This window comes from Genypterus blacodes, unplaced genomic scaffold, assembly GCF_046128005.1.
Source record: "Genypterus blacodes isolate CSIRO-AG114 ecotype Tasmania unplaced genomic scaffold, CSIRO-AGI_Gbla_v1 ptg000230l_1, whole genome shotgun sequence".
NCBI classification, from domain to species: Eukaryota; Metazoa; Chordata; class Actinopteri; order Ophidiiformes; family Ophidiidae; genus Genypterus; species Genypterus blacodes.
This window is the reverse complement of record NW_027467028.1, coordinates 22,501-40,000: the sequence shown is the minus strand read 5'-3', so window position 1 is coordinate 40,000 and position 17,500 is coordinate 22,501. Positions and strand designations below refer to the sequence as shown.

The window sequence follows — 17,500 nt, the reverse complement described above, 5'->3', positions numbered from 1 at the left end:
CTCCTGTGGGGGGGCGGCTGGGGGGGGCAGGTCCAGGCGGGCCCACTTCATGGGATCAGACTTCTTCATGGCCACCTCGATCTTAGCCGCCATCATGTTGACCACGCTCTTGCTCACATCGATAACCTGCAGGGGGCGGGACAGGAAGGGGCGGAGAGGGAGGGGCGGGACAGGAAGAGGGAGGAGAGACAGATGAAGCACAACATGTGTGACAGTGAGGACAGGAAGTCAGTGACGGAGCGTTCTTACCCCCCACAGGCTGATTTCATGCACAAACTCCTTCTCCCCCTCAAAGATCAGGTGGATGCTGAGCTGAGGGAGGAAGAAGAAGAAGAAGAGTCACACATCAGTCCAGACGTATGAAGGATCACAGGCGTGCTGAGGCTCCGGGCGCCGTCTCACCGTGGTGCTGTTGGCGTCCACGTAGCTCAGCTCGGGGACGGAGTTCTTGGCGTAGATGGAGATGATGACCTGCGACGCCGTCTGGTGCCAATCAAAGCGGCAGGGGACGACCTTCTTACCCTGCGGACGCGTTCACACATCAGGAAGCGCGGGGGGATTAGTCTGAGTCTGAGTCTGTCCACTAGAGGGAGGCAGAGCTGAGACAAACCTACCGAGTCCTCCTTCTTCCACACGTGCGTCCCCTTGGTGCAGCCCTTCTGAGACAGGAAGGTCTCAAAGTCAGAGGTTTTCCTCTTGCAGCAGGTCCAGTACTTCATCCTGGAGACGCAGCAGAGGAAACACAGATTCCCACTGATCAATCAATCAATCAAACTAACAAACAAAGTGGCAGCAGAGTAGCGCCGTTTATTAAAGAACTTCAGAGGGTTAGAGATTAAATATTAACCCTTCATGGAAGACAGGATATCCAGAGTGGGACATGCAGACCTCAGAGAAGCTGGCAGGACCATCGAAGCTCTGCAGAGGAGGAGAGAGGAAGAAGAGTGGAGATGAAAGAACAAACAGGGCCAAGGCCTCAGAACAAGGACACAGGATTCTGCTCCCACAGGCCGGACTGGGTCAAGACCTGAACATCCAGAGTGTTTGTCCTCTGACACACACTCACTTTAGTGCATCCTCCATTTTTACAGGACGTTCCTATCTTGATCTCGTCGCTATCTTCCTCTAGAGAGAGAGAGAGAGAGAGAGAGTCTTAACACCTGGATGGTCGCTCAAACATGAGGGGATTCCCAGGGACGCAGACTTGAGGGAGGTATGGAAGAGTGGCGGTCTCACCCTTCTTCTCTGCTGTGGGGTCAGACAGCTTCAGCTTCTCCAGGGCCTGCTTCAGAGAGGCAGACACCTTGTGCTGTAATCTGCCCATGGGCTCGTCGGCACTGGAACAGAACACGGCAGACAAATGAGGGCAGCACCAGGAGAGTCTGGTTCAGTCCCTCAGAGGCCAGAGGGGTCCTGTCTGAGCCCAGGCCCTCAGGGTGGGTAAAGGGTTAATCAATCCCCCCTGTTACCTGGGTCTGCAGATGGCCTCCTGGGGCTTTGGTGCTGAGATGATGTACTCATTAAACTTTGGTTTCTGCTCCTCCCCCTCCTTCTCCTCAGTGAGGTCGGGCTTCAGCGGCTCGGGGGGCTTCTCTTTGTTGTGTGGCCCCTTAGTGCAGCCCTGCATCGTGAGACAAACGCTGACATCACATCACTGCGTCACGCCCAAACGGAACACGCCTCCGCTCCACTTGAACAGAAACCAAACTTACGGCGATGCTGAGGAAGTCTGAGAAGTCGGTGGTCCTCCTCTTACAGCAGGACCATCCCTGCAGAGACAGACAGGCAGACAGACAGGCAGACATGAGGCCGAGCTGAGCAGCAGACGGGTCTCACATGCTCGCTCGCTCCTCTCTTACCTTCAGAGCGTCGTGGAACACCGGCACCCCGGGGTGGAAGACACACACATCTGTGCAGGCAGACAGACAGACAGACAGTTTGATTCATTCAACACCAAATATGAGGAGAATCCAATCATCCTCTCTCATCTGCTCTCTTTGGTGTTCTGACCGCTCCTCATTCTGACTCCATTAAAGAAACAAAGGTGCCGTGTGAGAGAAGTGAACACATCAGGAACACTAACTGTGTGTTCAGAAGGAAGAAGAGTGAGGAGAAGAAGGCTTTGCTGTTTTGAAGCAACATCATTTTCAGGTTGAATAACTGTGATGGATCCAGAGCGGCGTTTCTCTGTTTGGTCACAGACGAAGTCATCACAACATCAGTGCACCTGTCAGAGGACGTCAAGTCACCCAGCCAGATACACACACACCTCAGGACCGCAGCTCACGCCAGCTAATGGACCCTGAGTGAGGAAGAGGCGAGGGGATCAGAGAAGACTTCCTGCTAAATGTGGAAGTCAATTCAATGATCACGGCTCTAACATGTGCCAGAATGACCGTACACAGCTTGTGACCATGTAATAGAAACACACACACACACACGCTGATGTTGACGCTGATATTTCCTGCAGCGTGAGAAGAGTGTCTTTCTTCACCAAACGCACTCAAGCAAGCGGCGGGCAAATTGAGCTCCTGACTCAGGATAAGTCACTCACCGACTTGGCCTTAGTGAGGATGAGGCTGAAGTGTGTAAGTGGGATCTACATGTGGAGGATTGGATCCAGATGTTGATATTCTGTCTGTGAAGTCAATGAAGTTACTCAAGCTTAACCCTTTCAGGAGCTCAGCCTCAGTTCCATTGGACTCATCAGTCACTTTCCTGTCAGACTCAGCAGCACCTTTGTGACATCAGTTGTTTTGAACAGGTGCTTAAAGTGACGCCGTGTTCCAAGCTTGACATTTTGTGACCTACTTGAGAAAAGATGGAACTGCACTTAAATGTGAAACTTCGACAGAGAGACTGGAGCCAAATCCATCTGCCTCCACTTTCCTGAGATGCTGTTACTCTGACGACGGTCACCATGGCAGCGCCAATGGAGGAGAAAATGAGAATGTGACACCGTTTTCAAATGGAGCCTTAGAAAAACATCTCTACAGGTAAAGATGGAACTCTATGAACTCAGAGCAGTCCAACCCGGGAGAATGTGGTGGATGCTCTGGATGGGCGCTCTGGATGCTCTGGGTGAAGATTATTTCCTGTCACACCTTTTGATCGAAACTGACATTGGCTGATAACTTTCCAACCCCGAGCAGCAGAATAAACAGCACCCATGTGAGAATAGATCAGTCGCCTCTTCACCTTTGATCTCGGATTCTGCACCGAAAAGCTAACACCTCTAATACGTAACTCTGTGACGTCATAGGTCATTTCCTAGACTCCCTCTTTATTAAAATAAAAATTTTACATTTTGTTCCACCACCTGAACTGTGACTCCAGGACAAACACAATGATCACAGAGGCATTAGTGTTGTTTTACACATTTTAAGTAGTAAAACTAAACACAACCAGCCAGCGGTGACTTCACCGCTTAGTATGGACCGGAGCACCGGGGACGTCTGCTGCCTCTGTGAGCTCCTGTAAAGCCTCAATATGACACAATGACGGTGCCATTTAGGTTTCTGTTGGAATTATAATGCAACAAGCACATAAATGAAACGATAAAGAGGAAAAATAACGAGCTACACAAACTTTACAGCGCTCATTCAGAGCCTCGGTCCGAGTCTGACGCCGCACGGCCATTAAAGTTCACCGGCACATGGAGCTGACCGGAGCTCAACCAAACATCCACCGGAGGCTCACAGGTTAGGAGTTATGAAGGTCAGAGGTCAAACCTGCTGAGTGAAGCCGCCTCTGACAGCAGCCGGGCGGCTAGCAGCGCGTTAGCCCCGTGTTAGCCCCGCTAGCCCCGCAGGGCCACGAGCGGTGGAAGCTTCCAGATGAAGAGCTAAACATGTTAGCTAGCCGGCTCACTCACCGTCAGGGTTGCTCTCCGGGTCAAAGCGCTGCCCGCAGCCTTTGTTGTAACACAACACTGACATGGCGGCGGACGAGAAAAGTTTAATTTACGGTTGAAGTTGAAAACACGTAGAAATAAGCTGGCTTGTGTGTGTGTGTATGTGTGTGTGTGTGTGGTACAGAGCCGCAGACTCCGGCAGCTCCGCTAGATGGCCACAGCTTCCGGATGCACTCGGCTCTTCTCGGCAAAGCTCGGAGCTCGGAGAGACTCCAGCTCCGAGCAGCAGCACGTCCGTCCCGGAGTCCCTCAACTGATGCCGCCCGCTTACAAACTTCCATCAAACATCAAGTTCTGCTCCCCGGCGGCTCTCCGCGGACCCTTACCCGGCAGGAGTGCGCTGTGGCCGGCATGAGGCTGCTCGCTCCCGGGCTCACACTGCCAGGTGCACGCAAGTGGGGCAACAGCTCTGTAGTTTGGTGACGATGGTGACGATCGGAGCCGCTAGACAAGACAGCCGCGTAACGGGATGAGAGGACGTTGATTTTAGTCTCTGGCGTCCTGAGCGGCTGTGTGGGACATGTTTGGTTTGTTTCCCTGTGTGAGAGGAGACGATGAAGGATTCACTTTGGCTCACAGACGTGCGATCTAAAGGTAAAAGCCTCGTAATTACCATGTTTTCAGCCGAGTGTAGTGTGTTATAGTGTGGATCAACTCGTTCCTGCAGAGGGGTGATGTGCAGGAGCTCGGGAGCCTAAATGCACCCCGGCATCTCCAGGCAGGACAGGCAGGACAGACAGGACAGCGACCCTCCAGGGGACACACGCCTGAACCGCTCAATACTGATAATTGGTGCGGAACATCGCATCATCGTGTTCTAGGTATATACAAATACATCTGTATTTATAGGTAAGACCTGGAGGCGATGCATTCTCTTCCTTGACGTTGTTCTATTTTTGTTTAGTTGTTTGTTTAAGCTTCATTAGAAGTTTTTGCATGTTCAGTCTTTATCACATGTTTATAAGTAGGCCACCTCTTTACATGTCAGTTACTAAAATAGGCTCAGTATCATGGACACTCTTACATAGTTTGAGGCAACCTGATGAAACACTTTCTGTTGTCCTTATTCTCTAACAAGGTCTTTTGTAATTGATCATCATAAAATCATTAGCAACCCTCTGGAGGCGGTTCTACCTTCCATTTGATTAGAATTTAAATTATGATGTAAAATCCTCTACAAGGCAGATCGACACGTTTATGGAATTGGAATTCTTATTACTTTTGCCACACATGTACAACCCAGATTAAATATAAATGACTCCATTTAAGACTCAAGTCAGGAAGAAAATCCTGCAATCAAGTGAAGGTTGTTTTTCTAAAGTTATTTTTTGCATGTTTTATAGAATCAGTCCAAGATTGTTCTTAACTCTCAATATTAAATTTAAACAATCATTTATTAAAATATTTTCCCTGTTGGTCCAGACTTTTTTTTTGAAGATACATTTTATATTTGTGATTCTGTTTTAGAAACAAGTACAAGGTTTTGTTAGGAATGTCAATAATTCCACCATCCCGAGCCTGCATCATCCGTCTGTAAGGTGTTGCTTCAGTGGAAGGTTTAGCTGACAGATGAAAGCCAAATCAGCAAGTTATTTGAAGAAGGTGACAGATCGATGCTAATCCTGATCCCTGTTATTACAGTGGGTGACATGATATTTCCACACAAAGCCGGCTGTTTATTTTTAAGATCGACACATCACTGATTTCCACAGCTTTAGAGTGATTAGATTCAGTTTTAATCAAACTGAGATCATGGTTGGAGATAATGTGAAGAATTTCATTAGTGCTCTAATCTCGACATTTGTTTCTTCATTGTAGCTTAAAGGTGGATGTCCTTGTTATTCTCTCCATATCACAGGGTGACTGGGTGATGGAATAGAGATGAAGCCTAATCTGTGGGACACTATGTTTCCTCTGCTCAGCTTCTCTCTTCTCCTCCATTTCCTTGACTTCCTCCTGCTCCACTGTTGCCCTCCAAGCTCTGCTTATGTCCAGCAGCAGCCCAGGGTCATACAAGGTCTGTTGCTCTTCACCCAGCCTGCGTACAATGCGACCGTCTTTGAGAACTCTGCAGCTCGGACCTATACCAGAAGCGAGGTCAAGATGGGCATCATTCTTTGGCCGCCTCGTTCGTTGGACATTAAATACAGCATTGAGTCTGGAGACGGCGAGGGCGTATTTGAGGCTGAAGACTTTGTCATGGGGGACTTTTGTTTCCTTCGTATACGCACCAATGGAGGCAACGGTGTCATTTTAAATCGTGAAGTACAAGACAATTACACGCTGACGGTCAAAGCATCAGCGCAAGGAGGTCAAGAGGCTTTAGTCACTGTGTACATCAAGGTCCTGGATACCAATGATCTCCGACCTCTCTTCTCCCCAACCTCCTATTCTTTTGTTGTGCCCGAGAGCGCCCCCTTGGGTACGATAGTAGGACGTGTAACGGCCACAGACGCCGACCTGGGCTCCAATGCAGAGTTCTACTACTTCTTCAAGAACAGGGTGGAACTTTTCACCGTCCACCCGACCAGTGGGGTCGTCACCTTGACCGGTCAGCCCAGGATGGGAAAACAAGACCGATTTGAGCTGGAGGTTCAGGTGGTTGACAGAGGGATGAAACTGTATGGAAACAACGGCATCAGCAGTAGTGCCAGGCTGGTTCTAACTGTGGCCCGGGTGAATGAATTTGCGCCGGTTCTGAGTGCAGTTGTTGTCACTCCGTCGTGGGAGGAGGTGGACCAGGTCTATGCTGTAGTAACCGTGGAGGACAAAGATGAGGGACTATCAGGGGACATAGAGTGGGTATCCATCATTGAGGGTGACCCACTTGAACAGTTTGTTGTTGATCGATCACCAGTTGGTAATGAGTATAGGGTTAAATCATCAGAATTGATTGACTGGGATGAATTTCCATATGGATACAACTTAACCCTTCAGGCTAAAGACAGAGGTTCACCGCCAAAGGTTTCAAATACTCAGCTTGTTCAGTTGTTTGTTGAAATTCCAGCGCCAGTTGAAATGCGTTTTGACGAAGATGTTTATGTAGTCAAGCTGAGTGAAATCGCTCCCCCAGGCTCGGTTGTAGAGGTTGTGAAAATCTCTCCAGCTCCTTTGAGTGTCAATTACAGCTTCAGCTGCGTGTCAGATCCCATGTACTTTGATATAAACCCTTTGACAGGAGTTATTGCTACTACAAGACACTTGACAACAAGATCACAGGATTTGTTTGAGGCAGAGGTGACGGAGCTTATCAGTCAGCAACAAACACAAGTCCAAATCACTGTTGAGGATGCTAACAACAACACACCGCTATTCAGTAGACCGTTCTATGATGTTGCCGTTAATGAGCACTTATCTGTGGACACTGTGGTTCTTATTGTGTCTGCTGTGGATGATGATAAAGGGGAGAACGGGATCATAACCCATACGCTCACTGGGTCACAGTCTTTACCATTTACAATTGACCAAGATACGGGAGAGGTGAGGATCACAAGGGACCTGGACTTTGAGTCATCAGAAGATATCTATAGTTTTTCTGTGCGGGCGTCTGATTGGGGTTCACCGTACAGAAGAGAGAACGAGGTCAACGTCACCATCCGTCTGATCAATATCAATGACAACCAGCCTCTCTTTGAGAGGGTTGCATGCAGGGGGATGATAAGTCGCGATTTTCCAGTGGGTCAGACTTTTGTCTCCTTGTCTGCTGTGGACATGGATGAGCTGGGAGCGCTGAAATACAAGATAGTGTCTGGGAACGAACTGGACTACTTTAACTTAAACGTGGATTCTGGGGCTTTGACTTTGAAAAGATCCATCGCGGTGGCAAATGTAAAAAGCAGCACGTTCAGCCTGAAAATAGTTGCATCCGACGGCGAGCTGCTCTCTGACCCTGCGTTTGTGAACGTGTCTGCTGTGAGGGACAGAATGCCTCCCAGTGGCTTTAGCTGCAAGGATACCAGGGTCGCCGAGCTGTTTGCTGAAAAAATGCTGGAAAAAGCCTCTGCAATGTCAAGGCTGAGAGCCGACCAAAGCTATTCAGACATTTTCTCTGTTAACCAACAGCCGCCACAGTTTGAGGCCTTACCCACGAGCATCCTGGTGAGAGAGGACCTGGCTGTGGGTGCCAGCGTGTTCCAGGTGAGAGCCAGAGACGCTGACGCAGGCTTCAACGGTCTCCTTCTCTTCTCCATATCAGGTGGTAACAAAGAGAACTGCTTCAATATCAATATGCTCAATGGGCTGATCACTGTATTACAGCCGCTGGACCGTGAGTGGATGGATCGTTACTTCCTTAACATCACCATCTATGACCAGGGCTCACCCCAGATGTCCAATTGGAGACTACTGTCAGTTATTATCGAAGACGCAAATGACAACGACCCTCAGTTCTCTCAGGACGGCTTCTCTGCTCTCGTCTCAGAAAGCTCCACCATAGGTACAGAAGTTGTCGCCATCACCGCCTATGACAGAGACTCTGGACAAAATGGACAGCTGTCCTACACGCTGCTGACCAGCGTCCCTCAGTTTGGCATTGACAGAGAGACTGGGAGTGTGTTTGTGGCGAGTGTGTTAGACAGGGAAGTCAGCCCCACGTTCAGCTTGGAGGTGGAGGTGAGGGACATGGCAGAGCGAGGCACCCAGAGGTCCGCCCTCACCACTGTCCTGATCATAGTGGACGACGTCAACGATTGCGCCCCAGATTTCCTCCCCAGCAGCTACAGTGCTCGAGTGCTGGAGGACCTCCCGCCAGGCGCTGTGGTCACCTGGGTCCAGGCTCAGGACCCCGACCTGGGCCCTGGCGGACAGGTCCGATTCTCCCTGATTGATGACTTCAACGGCACCTTTGAGGTAAGAAAGCAGTGTCACCTTCATCATCCGCGTTACACCTGCTGACGCGTGAACTTGATTGCTACATGATTGTTGGCGTTCTGGGGCTGTGATTGTACAGATGGACGCTGTGAGCGGAGTCCTGAGGGTCGGGAAGGAGCTGGACTTTGAGAAACAGACATTTTATAACCTCACCCTATTGGCTGAGGACAAAGGAGCACCCAGCCTCAGCACGCAGACGTTTGTGGAGGTGGAGGTGAGACACACACACACACACACACACACACACACACACACACACACACACACACACACACACACACACACACACACACACACACACACACACACACACACATACACACACACACACACACAGACACAGACGAAGACAATAGCAGCAGCAGAATGGATTCAGAAAAGCAATTTCATCAAGTGTTACCCTGAGCTCCATGGGCTCAATTCAAATCCTGCTCGCTATTTCTTGACCAAATGTTGAAGTAAACACTCGTATGAGTGTCAGCATGAAGCACACACACACTCACACACACACACACACACACACACACACACACACACACACACACTCTCTCTCTCTCCGCTGGTCTATGGTCAGTATAAGGTTTTGAGGATCGAGGGCAATTGTCATTTCTGTACTCTGTAACATTTGAGTTTCATGATTCTGCAGTTGTACTTCTTATTAAGATGGAAACAATATTTCTATCACTGGAGACTAAAACTCCCCACAAGAACCCAGAAGAATGAAATGATTTATGGACCAGGAGAACACGTCTCGTCTCGTCTCTTCTCTTCTCTTCTCTTCTCTTCTCTTCTCTTCTCTTCTCTTCTCTTCTCTTCTCTCCTCTCCCCTCCTAATAATAATACCATTTCTTTATTTGTATCCCTCCTCTCTGTTGTCTTCATACAAGGCTACACCCTTCATCTTCATCTTCATCTTCATCCCTTCCCAACCCCCTAAACTAAAGGCAGCCGTTCCCTCTCTGCAGGTTGTGGATGTAAATGAGAATTTGTATGCGCCTTACTTCCCTGACTTTGCTGTGCGAGGCTCAGTGAAGGAGAACTCTCGCACCGGCACGAGCGTCCTGAGAGTCGGCGCTAAGGATGACGACAAGGGGAGGGACGGCGTGTTGAGGTACTCTGTCAGAGGAGGCAGCGGACTGGACACCTTCACCATCGACGAAGACACAGGTGTGACACAAAATCAATTCTCAAGCCTATTTATGTAAAGTGAAAATCCAATAAGTCTCAGTTTCATGCTTGGAATATCAACATCTTAGTTCTCTGCTAATCACTGGAGATTAAGAAACATCCAGCTGTTCCTGTGTCTGTGCCTGTGATACTGAGGAGTGTGTGTGTGTGTGTGTGTGTGTGTGTGTTTAGAAAGAGAACACACGTGAATGCTGTTTGTTTGTGTGCAGGTGGGTGTGTGTTGTATTTAGAGGATGAGGAGGGTGTGAGGTGCAGTCAGTCAGTCAGTCAGTAAGTCAGTCAGTGTGTCCGTGGGGGGTCTCACGTGGGAGCAGCTGTATGTGCTCACAGATCATTACTGTAATGAGGGCAGCGCCGCAGCTCGGGCGGCCGGGCCTCGGGCCGCGGCGCCACTGAGGCGACGCTGTGTGGCTGACAGGGATGAAGGCTCTTGCATCCTCTCCTCACAAATCAGCTGTGAAGTGCAGCGGAGTCGCCGTGACTTATTCAAGAAGGTCTGACCCAGAAAGAGAGTGTAGAGCCTCTGCCACAGGTGAGGACATGTTGAACCAAACATGAAGCCCTGACTCACCGGGCCTCCGGGGAGATGAAGAGCAGAACCCTGCAGGAGTGAAAGGCCAGTGTGTGTGAGCTCACTGTGTGCAGAACAAAATGCAGCCTCATCCTCACGCTGGCATGCAGCCTCACGTTTGATGTTTAATATCCTCAATTATCACCAAACGAGCCAGGCAGACATTATGAGCTCCTGCTTTGCCCTTTTAGATTAAACAAGATTAGATTAGAGAAGATCAACCACAGGGAAGTGTCTGAACGTTCACAGCTCAGTGTGTGAAGACAGAAATGACACGTGGGGCGTTCAGGTGAAACTTTAAAGTCAGCTTGGTTTCCATGGAGTCCTTCGCTTGGACGCAGTGTGAAGAGGGGGCGTGGCCACTGAGCGCTCGGCCCCACCCTCCCCTTCTGCCACTGGCCAACAGGAAGATGCAGAAGTGCAGAAATCGATTAGCACATAAATCCATTTTATAGCAGCAAGTCAAATCAATGATTATAGTAATTGCCAGTACATAAAACCCATTTGTGCATAATTTATCTATTGGTAGGTATTTTTGGTGATAAATCTCTTCGTTGCATTGAGCCTCTCTGAGCCTCTTTGGGCTCTGAACCCGGTTGGCCTCTTCGCTCTGCAGGCCTGTATTGATACCTTTATTCTACAAGTAGGCTAATTAGTATTGACGGCGTTTAAGAGAGAACCAGAGAGGAAATGACAGACAGATGCAGAGAGAATCGGCCTCCCCATCATAAATACTCAGACTAATGTAGAGGCTTTACAAACACAACAGTAGAACAGAGACAGACTGTCAGATAAGCCAACAGAACAAGACCCCCCAAGACCCTCAAGACCCTCAAGACCCCCCAAGACCCTCAAGACCCTCAAGACCCCCCAAGACCCTCAAGACCCAGAAGACCCTCAAGACCCTCAAGACCCTCAAGACCCTCAAGACCCTTAAGGTCCCAACAGCATCTTTATGGTGGAACCGTTCTGTCCAGGTCGTTAAAGCAGCTTGTAAAAGTCACCACTAAAGTGAAAACGAGTTTATAAAATTGAGATTTTGTGTTTTTCCCCCTGCTGCTTAGTGAAAAGCCCATTCACACTCTAAAGGGTCTGATTGGCTGAGGTCCTGATGGAGGCCCTCAGTGATCAGACTGAGGTCCTGATGGGGGTCCTCAGTGATCAGACTGAGGTCCTGATGGGGGCCCTCAGTGATCAGACTGAGGTCCTGATGGGGGTCCTCAGTGATCAGACTGAGGTCCCGATGGGGGCCCTCAGTGATCAGACTGAGGTCCCGATGGGGGTCCTCAGTGATCAGACTGAGGTCCTGATGGGGGTCCTCAGTGATCAGACTGAGGTCCCGATGGGGGCCCTCAGTGATCAGACTGAGGTCCTGATGGGGGTCCTCAGTGATCAGACTGGGGGTCCTCGGTGATCAGAGTCCTCCGTATCAAACATGTTGATATTTGCAGTGTGTTCCTTGTTGTTGTCTCTTGTGCAGCACTCCAGTTTCCGTGTTCCCGCTGCTCAAACTTGAACCTGCTGCTATTTCACATTTAATAAGCAAATGTAATGAAATAAGGACTCATTAAGTCGACTCTCAGGCTGGGGGATTTTGGCTCTCAGTGTTTTCTTTACTTATTTCCCTTTCAATGATATTTCCATCTCAAGTTTCAAATTGGTGCCAACTGGTAAAAAGCTTCTTTGCCTGTGTGTGTTTGGGGAAGAGAGAGAGATCAAGCCTGAGCAGCTAAAGTGCGTCTCTGTAACGAGCCAGGCCGTGTCCTCACCGGAGCGTCTGGAGCTTCTGGAGCTTCTGCGTCAGAGAGCAGGCGTGTCGATGCTGTCGGGTCGACTTCACACGAGAACACGAAGATCTGCACGCTTATGGCAGGATTCAGATTTCAAAGTTGCTTAAAAGCAGCAGTAAAATAGACGGCAGGCACAAAAGCAACGATATCCATAATTCTACATACATTACGTCTCAGGCGTCTGCGTCTCCGTGGTGATCAACCCTTTGATTGGCGCTGTATTAAAAACTGAATAAGGAGCATCAAAGCTCAGCAGAGGCTTGTGTGAGGGCAGATTTTTCAGGGGAAATCAGAGCGCTTGTTAGTGCAGAACGTGACGGGAGAGGAGAGTGGAAGTGAAGCCAAGAGGAGGAAGGAGGAGGAAGGAGGATGCAGGCGAGTCTGGAGTACATAAAACATGTCAGAGGGAGATACGGCGGTTTCCTCCCCCTCGCTCCTTTTTATGTATTTATTTATGTATGCGGGGAAGTTTACTTTTAAGTACCTGCTGAGCTGCTCTCAGAATACGGGGAAACCACGGCGACTGGCGCCCGTTGGGTACCAGAGAGAAGACACAGACGGAACAGAAGAGAGCGAGGACACGGAGAGAGAAAGTGCAGCGGTTCGGAGTCGGGCTTAATTTAGCAGACGTCAGTGTTGTCAGGCGCCGACGGTGAGTAGCATCGCTCTGTCCTCCCACCGTGCATTCAGCTGAGAGGCCCTGATCCCACCGCCTGTCAGTCTCTGAGCCAGGACGAGAGAGAGAGGGAGAGAAGGAGAGAGTGAGAGTGAAAGAAAGAGGGGAGAGAGGGAGGGAGTGAGAGAGAGAGATAGATAGAGAGAGTAGGGGTGAGAGAGAGAAAGAGAGAGTGAAAGAGAGTGAGAGCGAGAGAGACAAAATGAGAGTGAGAGGGAGAGAGATAGAGGGTTGGTTTTGTTGCTCTGGTCTTTTGCTCTCTTGCTGCTCCTCTTGTCGTCCTTAAGTCGACCTCTTATTTCATGGATTTCCTCCCCTTGACCCTTTGTGCGTCTGTCCCCTTTGGATGCTTTCCTCTTTCCCCATATTTGCCATTAGAATGTTCCAGATGAGTGTGATCTGTGTGAGGGGTTATCTCTCATAAGAGGAGCAGGATCTTCGCTGGCTGTAATCCTTTGAGCTCCTGCACTTTGAACAGAAATTGGTATTCTTGTCGTGGCTTTGGGGGAGAGCGAGCCCAGCCATTTCTCATTGGGTTGCAGTCAGGAGCCGCTGCTCCTCTATTAATGTGTGTGTGTGTGTGTGTGTGTGTGTGTGTGTGTGAGATGGCTGCAGGATTTGTCACAGTCTGGATGAAGCGTTCTATAACTTACGACAATCACACTCCCAAGTCGATTCGTTCATCTGGCATTAGTGAGAATGAGGAGGCCGTCACTTCAGCGACCCTTTGCTGCCATGTACAGAGATTCAATCCTGTGTGAGGATTCTGAGGAGTACACAAACGATTTTCTCATCAATCTCAGGATTGATTTTTCGATTTGGTCGCACAAATCCAGTTTTTCTAGACTGTAAAAGCCGACCTGACACCACGACTGGACGTAACGCCGACCTCTCTATCAGAGAAGGAGCCATGACCCCCCCCCCCCCCCGCTCTCTGAAGTGTGTTATTGGTGAGAATGGATGCTGTCGCCTCGTAGCTCCTCTGGATCCACAGAGCCTGTCGCTCTTAAAGTTAAAGAGCTTTTAGAGACAACGGCTCAGTTTGACTGTCGGCTCGACTGACAGAGACGCAGCTTGAAGAGGACACGGCCAAGGACGACAGAGCCACGATGTGTGTGTGTGTGTGTGTGTGTGCGTGTGTGTGTGTGTGTGTGTGTGTGTGTGTGTGTGTGTGTGTGTGTGTGTGTGTGTGTGTGTGTGTGTGCGTGCGTGTGTGTGTGTGCGTGTGTGTGTGTGTGTGTGTGTGTGTGTGTGTGTGCACCCCGGGCAGCTGCTTCGTCATAATCTACGGTACATACACACTCTCTCTTGTTTTCGTGACGAGGTAGAAGCTTCACGCAGCTGTGGAGGGGAAACAAAATGGCTGCTCCATAAAGTGGAGGGAGTTTGTTTTTATGAGGCCACCTGTGTGTGTGTGTGTGTGTGTGTGTGTGTGTGTGTGTGTGTGTGTGACCATCACACAACAACAACCAACTGTGACAACAAATCAAAGCTTCTCTCCAACAGGCAGATTTTTCCTCCTGCTTTTTTTTTTGTCTTTTTTTTGCGAAATGTTTCCTGAGATTTTTTTTAGAACACAAATTTTGACTAATGAGTTTCTATGTTTGGAAAATGTTGTATTTCTTAGTTTCAAATATATTTTTCAAATCAGTTATTTCCTTCAATAAGGTGAGAAAGAAGGATTTCTTATTCTCTGCTGTCATGTTAAACACACACACACACACACACACACACACACACACACACACACACACACACACAGATAATGAGGTTTATTCATGAAGAAGATGCAAACAGTCACAGTCACAACATCAAATTAAAGCTCCACGAGTTCAGAAATGAGAAAATAACAAATAAATCTCAGCTGCTGCTCTGTGATCAACACCTCACACACACACACACACACACACACACACACACACACACACACACACACACACACACACGTGTGTGTGTGTGTGTGTGTGTGTGTGTGTGTGTGTGTGTGTGTGTGTGTGTGTGTGTGTGCAGCTCCACAGATCCCACATAAAGCCGTGCTGTTCTGACACGTTTTACCTCAGTGTGATTAAACTCTGCTGGCTCTGCAGCTCTGTTTGTTGCTGCTCTGTGTTTTCTGTCTCACACATTTGAATCCGCCTGTGTTTGATCTGAACAGAGCGACACAGAGCGGCACAGCTCTCTGCGAGGTGAACAACCCCACACACTCAGCTCTGTGTTTAAGAGCCGCTCTGTCAGCCGCTCACCTTCCTTCAGGCGCAGGAGTCGCACTGTGGTAGATGTTGGTGTGTGTGTGTGTGTGTGTGTGTGTGTGTGTGTGTGTGTGTGTTTGTGGTGGTGGTGCAGAAGGGGGCGTGTCCTCTGGTCAGCTGTGATTAGCTGCAGCAGGGATGAAGAACTGAAGGTGACAACAGAGCTCAGTAATGTGTGTGACTGTCACTGAAGCACCGCACAAAGTTTACTGCCTCTGGAAACTTAGTATTCAAAGGCTTCCCTGTGGGCAACACACACACACACACACACACACACACACACACACACACACACACACACACACACACCCACAGGCCCTTCATCTCTGTCTCTCTCTCTCTCTCTCTCTCTACAGGAGTGATCTACACTGCTGGGATCCTGGACTGTGAGACCAAAGACTCATATTGGCTCCGTGTGGACGCCACAGACGGAGCGGCTTCACCCCTGTCAGCTTCCATTGAAGTCTTCATTCAGGTACTCACATTTAGCTGCCAGTGTTAGTGTGTGTGTGTGTGTGTGTGTGTGTGTGTGTGTGTGTGTGTGTGTGTGTGTGTGTGTGGTCAATCTATCAGGCGTCTACACACAGGCAGCTTCATGCTCATTTGACTTTGGGGTGATCTCATTTCATTTCTTAATTGATCACAGAAACCAAACATTGAAGTATTTCTTTCTTTACTTCCTGGTGTCTTTGAGTCTAAACTCTCCTCTCTGGCTCCCCGGCTCATCCAGAGTTAGATAGTAATCATCGCTTAGCCGGGGAAATCTCCAGAGACCCGTTGGAAAGTAATAAAGAGACCTTTGAAATATGATGTACGGCCGGCTCCCCGGGACCAGAGGGAGCTCAGGTGGCTGATGAGGCTCCTCGCTCCCCGCAAATCTGCATCTAAATGGACTCAGACCTGAAGTCCAACCTAGGAAGGGGTTTAGTTCATACATGACGCCGCCACACACACACACACACACACACGCACACACACACACACACACACACACACACAGGCGACACATCACTCATGATCGCTCACACACACATTCAGCTGCAGTGCATAAATCTCTATAATAGCCTCATTATAGCCTTCATCTTTTATCACTGAAGAGGATGATGTGCATGTAAATGTAATTCTGTGTCTGATGAAACACACAGATTCTCCTGTAGAACACATTTACATGCTGATGGATCCAGAATGCAGCTTCATGCATCATGACAGCACCGACCTCAGCACCTGACTCTGACCTCGCCCGCTCACATGATCACGCTCTGCTCGGCGGTGGCGTGATGTTTCTCTCTCTGTGCTCGCCCGTTCTTAAGCCGCACACGTCTCAGCCTCCGTCCTCATGAGCCATTTGCTATTTTCCACTCCAGTGTAATCTCCTCCCTCCTGCAGAGGGACACTGATTGCATCAGAACACTCCACAGAGCGTCTCAGAGCGTCTCCTCCACTCCACAGAGCGTCTCAGAGCGTCTCCTCCTCTCCACAGAGCGTCTCAGAGCTTCTCCTCCTCTCCACAGAGCATCTCAGAGCTTCTCCTCCTCTCCACTCGTCCCTGTGAAGGCGTCCGTTCTCAGCCTGCTCAGTCCTCAGCCTGCTCAGTCCTCAGCCTGCTCAGTCCTCAGCCTGCTCAGTCCTCAGCCTGCTCAGTCCTCACACATGCTCCTCACGTTTCTACCTGCAGCCTCTTCAGGTTGTAATTAGCTGAATCAGTCTAAGCAGCTGCCCAGCAGCTTTCTGCCCTTGTTGATGTCTGCTGAACAGATTTAGATGAAGATGAAGGTGGCACAGAGCAGAACCCTTCACACTTTAGATCCAAATCCTGAAGCCAAAGCAGGAATCTGTGCCTCTTTGTCAGTTTCTTCTAAAGTAATTCACCAAACTCAATTTAAAGCAGGCGTCTCCTCTCATTATGGACTCACTGGACTCCTCATCCAGACTCAGCCTGGTCCTCATCCAGACTCAGCCTGGTCCTCATCCAGACTCAGCCTGGTCCTCATCCAGACTCAGCCTGGTCCACATCCAGACTCAGCCTGGTCCTCATCCAGACTCAGCCTGGTCCTCATCCAGACTCAGCCTGGTCCACATCCAGACTCAGCCTGGTCCACATCCAGACTCAGCCTGGTCCTCATCCAGACTCAGCCTGTCAAGCAATTAAAGGAAGTTTCTATTGCAGAGGAGAAGAAGAGTTTCCCTCCATGAGCTCTAATGATCTCTTCTTGTTTCCGGCATGTTGTTGTTCAGCCGTGCGAG

At 49.4% G+C, this 17,500-nt stretch overlaps 2 protein-coding genes across 2 annotated transcripts in view; one reads left to right on the top strand and one right to left on the bottom strand.

Annotated features, from left to right (window-relative positions):
- The window catches only part of chordc1b (cysteine and histidine-rich domain (CHORD) containing 1b), a 4,254-nt gene extending 187 nt beyond the window's left edge, over nucleotides 1-4,067 (bottom strand). The window contains exons 1-11 of the mRNA XM_076170742.1: nucleotides 3,875-4,067; nucleotides 1,860-1,909; nucleotides 1,713-1,769; nucleotides 1,470-1,621; nucleotides 1,237-1,337; nucleotides 1,067-1,125; nucleotides 848-918; nucleotides 615-720; nucleotides 403-522; nucleotides 250-312; nucleotides 1-126 (exon numbers count right to left, since the gene is read on the bottom strand). The exon at nucleotides 1-126 is cut by the window's left edge and continues 187 nt beyond it. Of these exons, the coding sequence (XP_076026857.1) occupies nucleotides 1-126; nucleotides 250-312; nucleotides 403-522; nucleotides 615-720; nucleotides 848-918; nucleotides 1,067-1,125; nucleotides 1,237-1,337; nucleotides 1,470-1,621; nucleotides 1,713-1,769; nucleotides 1,860-1,909; nucleotides 3,875-3,938 (969 nt within the window). The 5' untranslated portion in view covers nucleotides 3,939-4,067. The remainder of the gene's footprint in view (nucleotides 127-249; nucleotides 313-402; nucleotides 523-614; nucleotides 721-847; nucleotides 919-1,066; nucleotides 1,126-1,236; nucleotides 1,338-1,469; nucleotides 1,622-1,712; nucleotides 1,770-1,859; nucleotides 1,910-3,874) is intronic.
- A 1,727-nt stretch (nucleotides 4,068-5,794) lies between these two features.
- Nucleotides 5,795-17,500, top strand: part of LOC143016419 (protocadherin Fat 3-like) — a gene marked incomplete at its 3' end in the record, with an annotated part of 32,699 nt that continues 20,993 nt past the window's right edge. The window contains exons 1-5 of the mRNA XM_076170746.1: nucleotides 5,795-5,808; nucleotides 5,893-8,761; nucleotides 8,862-8,996; nucleotides 9,748-9,949; nucleotides 15,613-15,731. Coding sequence (XP_076026861.1) covers nucleotides 5,795-5,808; nucleotides 5,893-8,761; nucleotides 8,862-8,996; nucleotides 9,748-9,949; nucleotides 15,613-15,731 — 3,339 coding nt within the window. The remainder of the gene's footprint in view (nucleotides 5,809-5,892; nucleotides 8,762-8,861; nucleotides 8,997-9,747; nucleotides 9,950-15,612; nucleotides 15,732-17,500) is intronic.